General features: G+C 43.5%; 1 protein-coding gene across 2 annotated transcripts; it reads left to right on the forward strand.

Annotated features, from left to right (window-relative positions):
* Window positions 1-3558: 3558 nt before the first annotated feature.
* On the forward strand, window positions 3559-14050 carry LOC132843914 (polymeric immunoglobulin receptor-like). 2 transcript variants are annotated; one of them, XM_060867040.1, is made up of 7 exons: window positions 3559-3681; window positions 3779-4099; window positions 4748-5062; window positions 7333-7674; window positions 8552-8650; window positions 13745-13776; window positions 13863-14050. In XM_060867040.1, exons 1-7 carry the CDS (start codon window positions 3642-3644, stop codon window positions 13986-13988), a joined length of 1275 nt encoding a protein of 424 aa, XP_060723023.1. In that variant the 5' UTR covers window positions 3559-3641; the 3' UTR covers window positions 13989-14050. The 2 variants fall into 2 exon arrangements, with proteins under 2 accessions (XP_060723023.1, XP_060723024.1); XM_060867041.1 differs by having other exon boundaries at window positions 8552-8644.
* Window positions 14051-14542: the final 492 nt, after the last annotated feature.

Raw genomic sequence — 14542 nt, forward strand, 5'->3', positions numbered from 1 at the left:
ACTGTTTGCTGCATTTTCGCTGGCAGCAGCAGCACGTTTTAAGACCCGACGAGACACCTGGGTGAAAGAACACCTGCGAGTGACGTACTTCTGTTTGGGAGGAGTACAGCGCTGACGTATGTGGCTTGAACAACCACATTCATTTACACCTGTCCAGTTTCATCTGAAACGCGTCCCAGACCACCTCCTGAAGGGGTTTGTACCATCAGGTTTATATCCATCTCGAAAGGCTGGATCTCGTAGGGCATTTAGACCTGGTCTTATTACCATCGGATAGATATCTGATCACAGAAAACACATGAAGTGACCAGGTGTAAAAAGCCCCTTATATGGAATCACCATGCACTTTGCATTTGTAAAACAAACACCTGTATCTGATTACAACTGCTAATTAGTCTGCAGTTAAAAAAGAGTGCTTGCACACATTAGTGATGTGTTGAACCAAGATGATTGACATAACTCATGGCTCCAACACCAGAGATGTCAGTTGAAACAAAGGAGAGGATTATCAAACTTCTCGAAGAAGGTAAATCTTCACGGAATGTTGCAAAAGATGTTTGTTCCCAGTCAGCTGTGTCTAAAATCTGGACAAGTACAAATCAAATGGAAAGGATGTAAAAGGGAAGCGTATACTGGTAGACCAAGAAAGACATCAAAGCGCCAAGACAGAAAACTTAAAGCAATATGCCTTAAACAGAAAATGCACAACAGAACAAATGGGCAGAAAGTGGAGTCAAATGTTTGACCGCTCTCTGAGATCACAAAACTCAGGACTTCTGGTAGTTCCCAGAATATCTAAGTCTACTAAAGGTGGTAGAGCGTTTTCTTATTTAGCTCCCAAACTTTGGAACAGTCTTCCTGATAGTGTTCGGGGCTCAGACACACTTTCCCAGTTCAACTGTAGATTAAAAACTCATCTCTTTAGTCAGGTGTTGTCGGAACTTAGAGCCCGTCTCCAAGTGGACATATCGCAGGGTGATTTGTACTTATAGACTTTTAGCCAAATATCAACTATTTTAATTAAACTTCACTGATAGCACTAACATTAATACAAATAAAACAATGAGAAGACTCTTCAGACCTGGATGAGAATGAGCAAACTTCTTTATTGCAGTCAATCAGCCACCCATTCCATTGAGCTCACAGTAAGAGAGCGTTCCCCTGCAACCCAAAAAAGATCCCCCCCTTCCCCAAGAAAATCCCCTCAATATATACTCTGGTGCCTCCTCTTTTAATTTACATACCTTGCATACAATTACCCATTCTTTCTCAAAGTTGCCCTCAATGCCCCAGCTAATCATTTACCTGACTTCTCAGAATTCCTCTTATCTTCTAGAATGACCTCATACACCTCCTAAGGGACTTAATGTCCTGTTTTCTTTTCTGATTTCCCCTTATCTCCCAGACTCAAGGTCTGCCCTTGGATTTTTCTGTATATGTCCTTGTTAATTTCCTATTTTTTCCAACCATCATCATTGTTGTTAAAAAATGTGCTCGAAAAAGCTTTATTTCCTTGTTTGTATCACATTTGTCGCTCAGTCTTCCATGACAGACGTCTTGTGGATTAATCCTCCTTTCAGCTACAATGTGTAAGTTTTTCTCATTTCTTCTCTTGCTATTTTATGCTGTATATGATTTCTACTCGGGGTCACGGTGGCTTAGTGGTTAGCATGTTCGCCTCACACCTCCAGGGTTGGGGGTTCGATTCCCGCCTCCACCTTGTGTGTGTGGAGTTTGCATGTTCTCCCCGTGCCTCGGGGGTTTCCTCCGGGTACTCCGGTTTCCTCCCCCGGTCCAAAGACATGCATGGTAGGTTGATTGGCATCTCTGGAAAATTGTCCGTAGTGTGTGATTGCGTGAGTGAATGAGAGTGTGTGTGTGTGTGCCCTGTGATGGGTTGGCACTCCGTCCAGGGTGTATCCTGCCTTGATGCCCGATGACGCCTGAGATAGACACAGGCTCCCCGTGACCCGAGGTAGTTCGGATAAGCGGTAGAAGATGAATGAATGAATGAATGAATGATTTCTAATGATTATATGTTAACATTATGAGTTTGGATTATGTCAAAAGTTCTTACTTAATATTTGGTTATATTGTATTGCTATTATTGCTAAGCATTTGCTGCTATAATGTTGCTTTGAATATAAATGGAGTTCTATGTTAGCTCTTAAAGCTTTATTGAACTTATAACCTCATTATGATCTGTCTGTTACTTCTCAGACTGGGCTTGCTCATGCATACTTTAAGCTTTTAGTTTCTTTATATATTTCTACTAAGTTCTACTCCCTTTTTACCAGCTCTGTTCTACTGAACTTCCTGAGCATCCTTATCTGCTGTCCCATATTGTGAGGAAACCTCCCGCTCACACTTCCTCCTCTCAAACCCCTCTGGCTGACTTCGTGGACCAGAGAACTCAAACCGATGGCTGTCCTCATTCTGAACCTTGTTGCCCTGAGCTTGGAACTCCTGTCTCTCCTCCTCGTCCCTCATCACCTCCTCTCACCTACATCCACTTTCTCGCTCCTCTCCTAGGCCTGATAGTACTGGGCCTTATTACTTTTACTAAGTTTTATAATTACAATAAACTCCTTTTCTTATTCATAATCTGTTGTGAAAAATCAGATTTTTCACAACATCGTACACATAATACATCCCATAATACTGTGCACTATTACATCAGACTTGCACATTTTTTATGAACAGCAGATATGTTAATCCCTCTGCACTGCTTCTCTCTTTCTACCCATCCCGAGGCATCCAGACATTGTACCAGCTCCGATCGTCTTCCGTGCGATGAAGATTTTGGACCTCCACTGAGATGAGGCCGACCAGCTCCAGTTGGACTCTGCGATACTTAAGAGGAGACGTGAACTCCATGTGATCTTTTACATCAATACATTTGTTTGACTGTATATTTATGATCACACCCTCCGGCTTCACCCATATGAGGATGGGTTCCCGTTTGAGTCTGGTTCCTCTCAAGGTTTCTTTCTTTCATTAGGGAGTCACCTCAGACTTGCTCATTGGGGATAAATACAAACCAATTTGTGAACTAAATATATCTAATATTAATCTTGAATTTTGTATTATATTAATCTTTATAATAACCTTTTGTTCTATGTTTATGTTCTGTAAAGCTGCTTTGAGACAATGTCAACTATAAAAAGCGCCATACAAATAAATTTGAGTTGAATTGAATTGAAGGTTCATGAATTAACTCTTCACAGTATGTTGAAACGCTGTCACAGAGCCTAATGATGCAAAGACACTTCTGTTGGTCAGATTACTTCATGCATTCCTCTGTTTTTGTAAGTAGCTTGTATGTTTATGCCCCCCCGTTTTTTTTTAACTCCGGTGAATTGATTAAATAATTTTTTTTTGCAAATGAAAAGTCAATGTGTGAATCCATTGAAAAGAAACCGTTGAACCTCGTAGTTAATGCATTTCACACGTATATTCGCTGAGATGAGTTTTCTCTCTAAGCCAGAGGAAGTGGTTGGTGCTGTTTTGGTTAAGACAACAATATAGACAGCGGAGTCACAGCAGGACAAATACATTGTGTAACGGTGTGTAACAGAACGGGAGCTTTAATATCTTTCTGAAGGAGAGTTGGTGTAGAGATCTGTGAGAGTGAACTCAGGATGAAGATCCTCCTCATCTTCACCCTCTGTCTGATCTCAGGTAAAGAAATGCACTTCAAAATAATCCTCACTAACAGCAGCAGTGTTACATGAAGGAAGGTTTTACTTAGAAGGGTTTTTGTTTGGTGTTTTGTTAGATGGAGGAGAATCAAAGGAAGTAACAGGATATTCAGGAGGAGGAATCCTTATCAAGTGTGAATATGATCCAGAATACACTGAAAACCAAAAATATTTCTGTAAGGGTTCAGGGATAGTCTGTTCTGACCAAATAAAGACAGGAGATAAAAACCAGTGGGTAAATTCAGGAAGATTCTCACTGTTTGATGACACCAAATCATCAGAGTTCTGGGTGATGATCAGAGAGCTCATTGCACAGGACACTGGGACGTACCACTGTGGAGTTAATAGAGATTTATTGACAGCCATTAAGACACCAGTGGAACTGAAGGTTAAGAGAGGTGAGTCTCTCACTACTGCCTCTGTATATTTTCATATTTTACAGTTAGACTTCAGTAGAATTGGTGAAAATACAAACTATGCCGTTCTCGGAATGTTGGATAACCTTATATAGACTGCTGTTACATACTCAATTCTAATTGGCCACCGAATGTTAGACTGTTAACTTGTTTTCAATAACAGAATCTTGACAGGAAGTCACATGACAAGTTTAAGATCATGTCATTTGTACTTTGCTTGATTTTATCCAGTTTTTTCTATAAGCCACTCCTTCCTCTCTATAATATGAACATCGTTAAAGATGAGTTTGGAGAATTAACTCTGATTTCTTTGAGTAACTCCTAATTTATTAAATCTCACTGAAATGAAGCGTGGTGACGAAAAGCTCTGAACGAGTCAGACAATTCACTTCCTGTTACGTGCTAGCATGCATTCTTTTTTTAATGTGTATGTGAATTCCACGGACTGTACGCCTCCCGTATATAGTTGGATGTAACACGGATTCACAAATGAAACTAAGCCGTCCCTAGTCTAGTGGCTGCCTTCAGTACGGTACATTGTTACCCCTGCCCAAAAAATTGACAAAAGTTTAGACACCTGATCATCAAATGTCCATCATGATCTCAACACGATTATTTTGGTTTAAATAGGTGTCATGAGCGGCACAGATGTCACTGCATATGCAGGGACAAGAAGCAACATTAAGTGCAGTTATGAAGATGAATACAAATATCAAAAAAAAGCTTTCTGTAAGATGACAACAGATAAGTGGACAATATGTACAAAAACAAACAGCGAATGGTCACATAATGGCAGATTCTCAATACACGACAACAGAAGTGCAGGATTCTTCAGTGTGTTTATCAGAGAGCTGGATACGGAGGACACCGGAACATACGCATGTGCTGTTGTTCTGTCTGATGAAACCGAGATCTACACTGAAGTGAAGCTGAATGTAACAGAAGGTGAGGAGCTTTAAGACTGTTATCCTATAGAAATACTTTTTTATGTTTATACCGTCTTTACTGTGGCAGTTAAATCGGCTCTGATCATCACAACTAGTGCAATATCACTAGAATAACATGTATTACTGTATATTCTCTACAGTTAACATGTTGATTCAAAATAATGTATATCTAACAGGGTTTGACATTTTTTCCCCACTCAATAGAAGCCTTTATTTTGTCACTTATTCATTACACAGTGAAATTATTCCTTTGTAATCCCAACTTTTGGAGCTTGGGGTCAGAGCACAGGGTCAGCTATGATACAGTGCCCCTGGAGCAGAGAGGGTCAAGGGCCTTGCTCAAGGGCTCAACAGTGGCAGCTTGAACCCTGATCAACAACCCAGAGCCTTAACCACTTGATCCACCACTGTCCATTACTCCCAGTTACCAGTTCCCAGCCATTCATAACTTCTACTAGGCAAAAAATAAAAAACAGAAATATACCAGATTAACTTCATCACACATCCGATCTGATTTGTAGAGTCATACGTGAGACGTTCGTGCCCAGTTTGCAACTTGGTATTAAAACTGAAACAGTTATTTTCTTGGTCTGATTTGTTGTTTGGTGCAACTTTCCTTTCAACTTTCCTTTCAACTTTCCTTTGAGTTTCACCACATTTTTATGTCTTTTGAGACTTCAATTCAATTGCTTCAATGCATATGAACTAGCGTGCAGTTATTTGTTGCATACTGATGTCTTTGTTCAAGTATCTGCACATATTTGGCTTACATGAACTTCCCCAAGAGATGAATGTGATCATAATTTATGAAATTGGCTAGACATCATTTCCCACCACAGCAGCTTGTTACCTGCATTAAGCGGGTGTTAATTTTAAACCCCTAATGATGACAGTATATATATATATATATATATATATATATATATATATATATATATATATATATATATATATATATATATATATATATATCAGGGCTGCCAATTTTTGAGTTCAGCTTAGAGTGAGATTTTTGGTTTGATTTTTGGTGCTTTGGTTATTGGGGAGGGGCTTATGGAGGGGAGGGGCTTATAGAGGGGAGGGGCTTATCGAGGGGCATGGCTTGGTGTGAACACAAAAACACAAAATCCTTGCATTAGCAGAAGTGTATTAAGTATATACTGATTGTCAAAGTATTTGGTATCTGTACAGAATTTCTTGGGAGATTTACATTACATTTAATTTTCACAAACATTTTACAGAAATAGGATTAACATGTGATTAACATGTTCACAGATTAACGTGTGATTAACATGTTCACAGATTAACGTGTGATTAACATGTTCACAGATTAACGTGTGATTAACATGTTCACAGATTAACATGTGATTAACATGTTCACAGATTAACGTGTGATTAACATGTTCACAGATTAACGTGATTAACATGTTCACAGATTAACATGTGATTAACATGTTCACAGATTAACATGTGATTAACATGTTTACAGATTAACATGTGATTAACATGTTCACAGATTAACGTGTGATTAACATGTTCACAGATTAACGTGATTAACATGTTCACAGATTAACATGTGATTAACATGTTCACAGATTAACGTGTGATTAACATGTTCACAGATTAACGTGATTAACATGTTCACAGATTAACATGTGATTAACATGTTCACAGATTAACATGTGATTAACATGTTCACAGATTAACACGTGCGCTATTGTAAGTGCTGGTGGCTGATTTTGCAGACTTAATCATTGATTGGGATGTCGTTGACTTGACATTCTGTTCTTAGAAAACAATAATTAACATTAACTACTAGGCATGTCCAGATATTTGTCAACTCTCCTAAAGCTAACTTAATTCTATATAAACTATATAACAGCATAGGCCTATTAGTTACTAGCCTAAACTGGACGGAGACATGGAGCGCCCTGTAACTCACTGACCTGCCTGCGTTCACAATTCACACGGTGCAGATGGGAGGGAGAACGGCTGACTGCACAGTTTATGGGAATAAATTGTGTATTTCTCTAACAATTGTCACAAAAAACTCACTACACTGTCTGTCTGGTCTCTCTGCGCGTTGCTTTGCAAGATCATGCAGTGTGATTTTTTTCTCCTCACAGCTGCACAAGTCTGCGTGAGAATATGGGGGTGTGGTGTGAGAGCGTGAGAATTGGGTCAATTGCGTGAGTCTCACGCTGAATGTGTGAGAGTTGGCAGCCTTGATATATATATATATGTAACTCGTCTGATTTTGTTTTACAGATCTGTCCTTTGAGAAGACCATCAGCAAGACTGTCACTGTTGGAGAAGATTTGACCATCAGCTGCAAATACCCAGAATTCCTAGCAAGTGCTCCAAAGTTTCTCTGCAAGAGGCCTAAATTGGCTGCATGTGTGTATAAAACAACTGTTTCAGAAAGTCAAAAATATGTGAACGAGGGGAAATTCACGCTGTATGATGACAAAGAAAAACAAATCTTCAGTGTTCGTATTAGAAATGTAATTGAACAGGACTCTGGTGAATACTGGTGTGGAGCTGAAGTAAACTGGAAATCTGATCATGGATACAAGGTTTATTTCACACGGATCAACCTGGAAGTAACCCGTGAGTGACACCGGACAGTCTGTGAATTCAAACACACACAAAACAATTTCATAGCATAATCAGAATTCATAGCTAACACATTTTTATTCAAATAAATGAATTTTAGGTCATTTATATTATTAGGCAAATATATAGATAGATTATTAGCTTGTTGATAATAAATTGATTTATTTTTAAACATTTGCCAATAGAATATTTCAAGATTGAAACAAGTAAAACAAAGTAGTGTAGAAATATTTTAATATTTCGTCGCTGTCAGACGGAATCCTCGTATCTCCAAAACCGTTATTTTTCAGGAAATTAAAAATTGGATTGTCTTGCGCTAAATTCCTGTCCTCAGACGAGCACCAGAACTAGCGGGGGTCAAGATTTTTTTTTCTTTGAGCCCAGTGTTTTGAAGACATTTACCTCAGAAGACGTGTTGATTCGTTGCGACTCTTCTTGAGGAGAAATATGCCGTGAAGCTCTCCCGCGGAGTGAGGAAGAGGTGGACAGTTGAAGTGTCCAATGGAGTTATGAGATTTGCGCTCAAGCTATTTTCAATACTTTAGATTGGTTAATAACTTGTAAAAATAACAGACCCACGTGGGGACTGACCAATAGCATCGATATGTGAAAAAATATGAAATTGACAAAATTTGGACATACGAGGTTTCTGCCCGACAGCGACGATTTAGTCTTTTAATGGGAATTTTCTCACCTCACAGCAGGCAGAATTTCTGCTGTTCGTACTTACACACATAGTATGAAGTCATTTAGATCTAACAGAATAAATGATTAGTAAACAACATAATCCCGGCCTACACCAAGGTAACTATGCTTATCCTATAGTCTAATTCTATGTGCTTGGATCACTGCTAATGTGTTTCTCTCTCAGGGTTTCCTGTTTCCATTGTGATCACTGTGTGTTTAATTCTGCTGGTGCTTCTGATCGGAATCGTGTTCCTCATTGTGACTCTCCGAAAGAGATGCAAGTGTATACACACACACACACACACACACACACACACACACACACAACACAAACATAATCACAGTGCCATTGAATGTTGATTTTTGATCTTGTGACTATGTTCAGAGCTACAAATCTTCTGTCCTTGCTGACATGCTTTTAATAGCTAGCTTCGAATGGTGTCTTATTTTTAGATTAGTTAGTTAGTTTACAAGCTGTAATGTCCCAAGATAGCAATGTACAAGATGGGATTTGGTAGTCTAGTGGTTAAGGTGTTGGACTACCAATCAGAAAGTTATGAGTTTGAATGCCAGGTCCACCAATCTGCCACTGCTTAACCTCCAATTGGTCAGTTATAGAAAATGAGATGATTTGTAAGTCACTCTGGATAAGGGCATCTTCCAAATTCTGTAAAAAGATATCTAGTGTTATTGATCTGTCAAATCAGAACAACTCAACTAGTGCAGTGTAGCACAATCAACAGCTAAAGCACAGGATGAGAAATAAATAAGTTTATATGATTTCTGAACCCCTCCTCGAACCGCCACCTTATTGTGGTGGAGGGGTTTGCGTGCCTGAATGATCCTAGGAGCTATGTTGTCTGGGGCTTTCTGCCCCTGGTAGGGTCCCCCAAGGCAAACAGGTCCTGGGTGACAGGCCAGACTAAGAGCGGTTCAAATACCCCTTATGAGTAATTTAATAATGAGGTCCGTGACGTCGCCCGGTATGGCGCAACCGGGGCCCCACTCTGGAGCCAGGCCCGGGGTTGGGGCTCACATGCGAGCGCCTGGTGGCCGGGTCTTACCCCACGGGGCCCGGCCGGGCTCAGCCCGAAGGAGCGACGTGGGGCCGATCTCCTGTGGGCCCACCACCTGCAGGAGGGACCGTAAGGGGCTGGTGCAATGTGGATTGGGTGGCAGTCGAAGGCGTGGGCCTCGGCGACCCAATCCCCGGACACGGAATCTGGCTCTAGGGACATGGAATGTCACCACGCTGGGGGGAAAGGAGCCTGAGCTGGTGCGGGAGGTTGAGAGATACCGAATAGAGATAGTTGGGCTTGCCTCCACGCACAGCTTGGGCTCTGGAACCCAACTCCTTGAGAGAGGCTGGACTCTCTACTACTCTGGAGTTGCCCGCGGTGAGAGGCGGCGGGCTGGTGTGGGCTTGCTCATAGCCCCCCAGCTCAGCAGCCATGTGTTGGAGTTCACCCCAGTGAACGAGAGGGTCGTTTCCCTGCGCCTGCGGGTCGGGGATAGGTCTCTCACTGTTATTTGTGCTTACGGGCCAAATGGCAGTGTAGAGTACCCGACCTTCTTGGCGTCTCTGGAAGGGGTGCTGGAAAGTGCTCCAACCGGGGACTCCATCGTTCTACTGGGGGACTTCAACGCTCATGTGGGCAGCGACAGTGACACCTGGAGGGGCGTGATTGGGAGGAACGGCCCCCCCGACCTGAACCCGAGTGGTGTTCTGTTATTGGACTTCTGTGCTAGTCACAGTTTGTCCATAACGAACACCATGTTCAAGCATAAGGGTGTCCATCAGTACACATGGTACCAGGACACCCTAGGTCGGAGGTCGATGATTGACTTTGTGGTTGTTTCATCTGACCTCCGGCCGTATGTCTTGGACACTCGGGTGAAGAGAGGGGCGGAGCTGTCAACTGATCACCACCTGGTGGTGAGTTGTATCCGATGGCGGGGGAGGAAGTTGGACAGACTTGGCAGACCCAAACGTTCTGTGAGGGTCTGCTGGGAACGTTTGACAGAGTCTCCAGTCTGAGAGAACTTCAACTCCCACCTCCGTCAGAGCTTCATCCAGATCCCGAGGGAGGTTGGAGACATTGAGTCCGAGTGGACCATGTTCTCCACCTCCATTGTCGATGCAGCCACTCGGAGCTGTGGCCGTAAGGTCTCCGGTGCCTGTCGTGGCGGCAATCCCCGAACCCGGTGGTGGACCCCGGAAGTAAGGGATGCCGTCAAGCTGAAGAAGGAGTCCTATCGAGCCTGGTTGGCTCGGGGGACTCCGGAGGCAGCTGATAGGTACCAGAGGGCCAAGCGAGCTTCAGCCCGGGTGTTTGCGGAGGCAAAAACTCGGGTCTGGGAGGAGTTCGGTGAGGCCATGGAGAAGGACTATCGGTTGGCCTCGAAGAAATTCTGGCAAACCGTCCGGCGCCTCAGGAGGGGGAAGCAGTGCCCTGCTCACACTGTTTACAGTGGGAGTGGGAATCTGCTGACTTCGACTGGGGACATCCTCGGACGGTGGAAGGAGTACTTCGAGGTTCTCCTCAACCCCACCGACATGTCTTCCATTGAGGAAGCAGAGACTGAGGGCTCAGTTGTGGACTCGTCGATCCCCCAAGCTGAGGTCACTGAGGTAGTTGAGAAACTCCTCAGTGGCAAGGCACCGGGGGTGGATGAGATCTGCCCTGAGTACCTCAAGTCTCTGGATGTTGTGGGGCTGTCTTGGTTGACACGCCTCTGCAATGTCGCATGGAGGCTGGGGACAGTGCCTCTGGACTGGCAGACTGGGGTGGTGGTCCCTCTGTTTAAGAAGGGGGACCGGAGGGGGATCACACTCCTCAGCCTCCCCGGAAAAGTCTATGCCAGGGTATTGGAGAGGAGAATTCGGCCGTTAGTCGAACCTCGGATTCAGGAGGAACAATGCGGGTTTCGTCCCGGTCGTGGAACACTGGACCATCTCTATACCCTCGCCAGGTTGCTGGAGGGTTCATGGGAGTTTGCCCAACCAGTCCACATGTGCTTTGTGGATCTGGAGAAGGCATTCGACTGTGTCCCTCGTGGTGACCTGTGGGGGGTGCTCTGGGAGTATGGGGTCCGGGGCCCTCTGCTAAGGGCTGTCCGGTCCCTATATGACCGGAGCAGGAGTTTGGTTCGCATTGCCGGCAGTAAGTCAGACTTGTTCCCGGTGCATGTTGGACTCCGGCAGGGCTGCCCTTTGTCACCGGTCCTGTTCATTATCTATATGGACAGGATTTCTAGGCGCAGTCGGGGGCCGGAGGGAGTCTGGTTTGGGGACCACAGGATTTCGTCTATGCTTTTTGCAGATGATGTTGTCCTGTTGGCTTCCTCAAATCAGGACCTTCAGCGTGCACTGGGACGGTTTGCAGCCGAGTGTGAAGCGGCGGGGATGAGAATCAGCACCTCCAAGTCTGAGGCCATGGTTCTCAACCGGAAAAGGGTGGCTTGCCCCCTTCAGGTTGGTGGAGAGCTCCTGCCTCAAGTGGAGGAGTTTAAGTATCTTGGGGTCTTGTTCACAAGTGAGGGAAGGATGGAGCGGGAGATCGACAGGCGGATCGGTGCATCTTCTGCAGTGATGCGGTCGATGTACCGGTCTGTTGTGGTAAAGAAAGAGCTGAGCCGCAAGGCGAAGCTCTCTATTTACCAGTCGATCTACGTTCCTACCCTCACCTATGGTCATGAGCTTTGGGTCATGACCGAAAGGACAAGATCCCGGATACAGGCGGCCGAAATGAGTTTCCTCCGCAGGGTGGCCGGGCGCTCCCTTAGAGACAGGGTGAGGAGCTCGGTCACCCGGGAGGAGCTCAGAGTAGAGCCGCTGCTCCTCCACATCGAGAGGAGTCAGCTAAGGTGGCTCGGGCATCTGTTCCGGATGCCTCCTGGACGCCTCCCTGGGGAGGTGTTCCGGGCATGTCCAACCGGGAGGAGGCCCCGTGGAAGACCTAGGACACGCTGGAGGGACTATGTCTCTCGGCTGGCCTGGGAACGCCTCGGTATTCCCCCGGAAGAGCTGGAGGAAGTGTCTGGGCAGAGGGAAGTCTGAGCGTCCTTGCTTAGACTGCTGCCCCCGCGACCCGGCCCCGGATAAGCGGTAGAAAATGGATGGATGGATGGATGGATGATTTCTGAATTAAGACAGTGGAGAAAACTAAGGTTGGTGGCTGATTCAAGCGGTAGACTTAAAGGTTAGGCTGAAAGGAAAGGTGTGAACTGTTGGTAACAGAAAGGGAAGGAGAGTGTAGGTGGTGAAAATTGTCCGTAGTGTGTGACTACGTGAGTGAATGAGAGTGTGTGTGCCCTGCGATGGGTTGGCACTCCGTCCAGGGTGTATCCTGTCTTGATGCCCAATGACGCCCATGTATTTAATGAGGGTCCATCATTAAATACACAACAGAAATCATGCTCCAAATCAGCACCCTTGTTTCTGAAGTAGACCAAATCAACATGCACAGTGTCCCTGATGCACCAACCTCCAAAATCCTCCAAAATCTCGTCTGGCAAAAGTAACTTTTCCCCCCAAGAGTCTTAAAATTGCACATGATCTCACCAGGATCAGAGAAGGGGATAAGTGTAAATAGAGTATTGTTATACTGAGTGTGCTGTTTTCCAGTGTTTTATCAATAATATCCTCAAAGCCATGCTGGGGGAAATTTGTCCTAGAGTTTATTTATTAATCTATTCACCATTCATGGAGACCCATGACATCCTGAATCTCTCACTTTCCTCACTTAGGTAGACTCTTCAGAGAATCTGGTTAGGACAGTGAAATCCCAGTAAGTTGGAAAAAGTCCCTGTAACTTGGAAAAAGACCTAAACTACACCTCACTGAGTATGTCTTCAAGAGAATGTCCCCAGCTGAATGAAATTAGGATGTCAGGAATGGAGAGCTTGTGACAGTTAAACTTGCACTTGGGGGAATAGTGCCACTTTGAGGGGGCAGCATAGCGCTTTGATATTTATATAGAACGTAAAAGCTATTTTATGAAAGCCAAGAGATGGCAATTAAGACTTTAAAGTCCCAGCTGGGAGTTTTTCATCTCACAATTCTAGTTCAACTTTTCCTACCATCCTAGTTTAAGGAATACTAATGCTGACTCACTGTCATGTCTTGGTTTTAACATTTCCTGTCCCAGTTACTGCTACATTTGATCATATATATATATATATATATATATATATATATATATATATATATATATATATATATATATATATATATATATATATACGTATATATACATATATATATATATATATATATATACGTATATATACGTAATAACATTACACATGCATTTGGTTTCTGTTTCTTTATGCAGAAAGATTAAAATGTCAATTTTATTTTTCTTTTTCCATGCAGGCCCAGAAACAATGATGCACACTTTCAGAAGGGTGAGTACAAACCAACAGAAAAAAAAAAAATGGTCACGTGATTTGTGCCATTCATTAATTTTGACAATAATATTTCCTCGTTTCAGACAAATGAAGTTTATGCAAATGACCCGAATGTTTTTCCTCTCAGAAGTCTACCACCGTCTCCCTACCAGACTCTGGACAGCAACACCATCCAACCAGATCCTATCTACCAAAGTCTCATGCATTAAACCTAACAGCCAAATTTACGTCTACCAAAGTGTGAAATAAAGCTGATAACTTTTCCATTAAACTGGTCTGGTCTGGATTCAAATCCCAACAAGATTAATATATTTACTTCACACAATTCAGTTTCAGTCCCTCAAAATGTATTTAATCAACACTAAACGTTTATTGTTGTAGTATTCTGGTTTTGGTATTTTTCATCATTAATCATAATTTTGAATTTTCTACTTTAATCATTTTATCATTCATTCATTCATTCATTCATTCATTCATTTTCATAGCCTGTGCCTATCTCAGGCATCATCGGGCATCAAGGCAGGATACACCCTGGATGGAGTGCCAACCCATCACAGGGCACACACACACTCTCATTCACTCACGTAATCACACACTACGGACAATTTTCCAGGGATGCCAATCAACCTACCATGCATGTCTTTGGTCCTGGGGAGGAAACTGGAGTACCTGGAGGAAACCCCCGAGGCACGGGGAGAACATGCAAACTCCACACACACAAGGTGGAGGCGGGAATCGAAACCCCAACCCTGGAGGTGTGAGG

This window comes from Tachysurus vachellii, chromosome 4, assembly GCF_030014155.1.
Source record: "Tachysurus vachellii isolate PV-2020 chromosome 4, HZAU_Pvac_v1, whole genome shotgun sequence".
Taxonomy (NCBI): Eukaryota; Metazoa; Chordata; class Actinopteri; order Siluriformes; family Bagridae; genus Tachysurus; species Tachysurus vachellii.

Excerpts from the sequence above, each read along its gene's own strand:
- LOC132843914 (XM_060867040.1), top strand. The coding sequence starts at position 3,642 with ATGAAGATCCTCCTCATCTTCACCCTCTGTCTGATCTCAG. Across the intron at positions 7,675-8,551 it reads GATCAACCTGGAAGTAACCC|GGTTTCCTGTTTCCATTGTG; the intron begins GTGAGTGACACC and ends TTTCTCTCTCAG. Across the intron at positions 8,651-13,744 it reads TCTCCGAAAGAGATGCAAGT|GCCCAGAAACAATGATGCAC; the intron begins GTATACACACAC and ends TTTTCCATGCAG.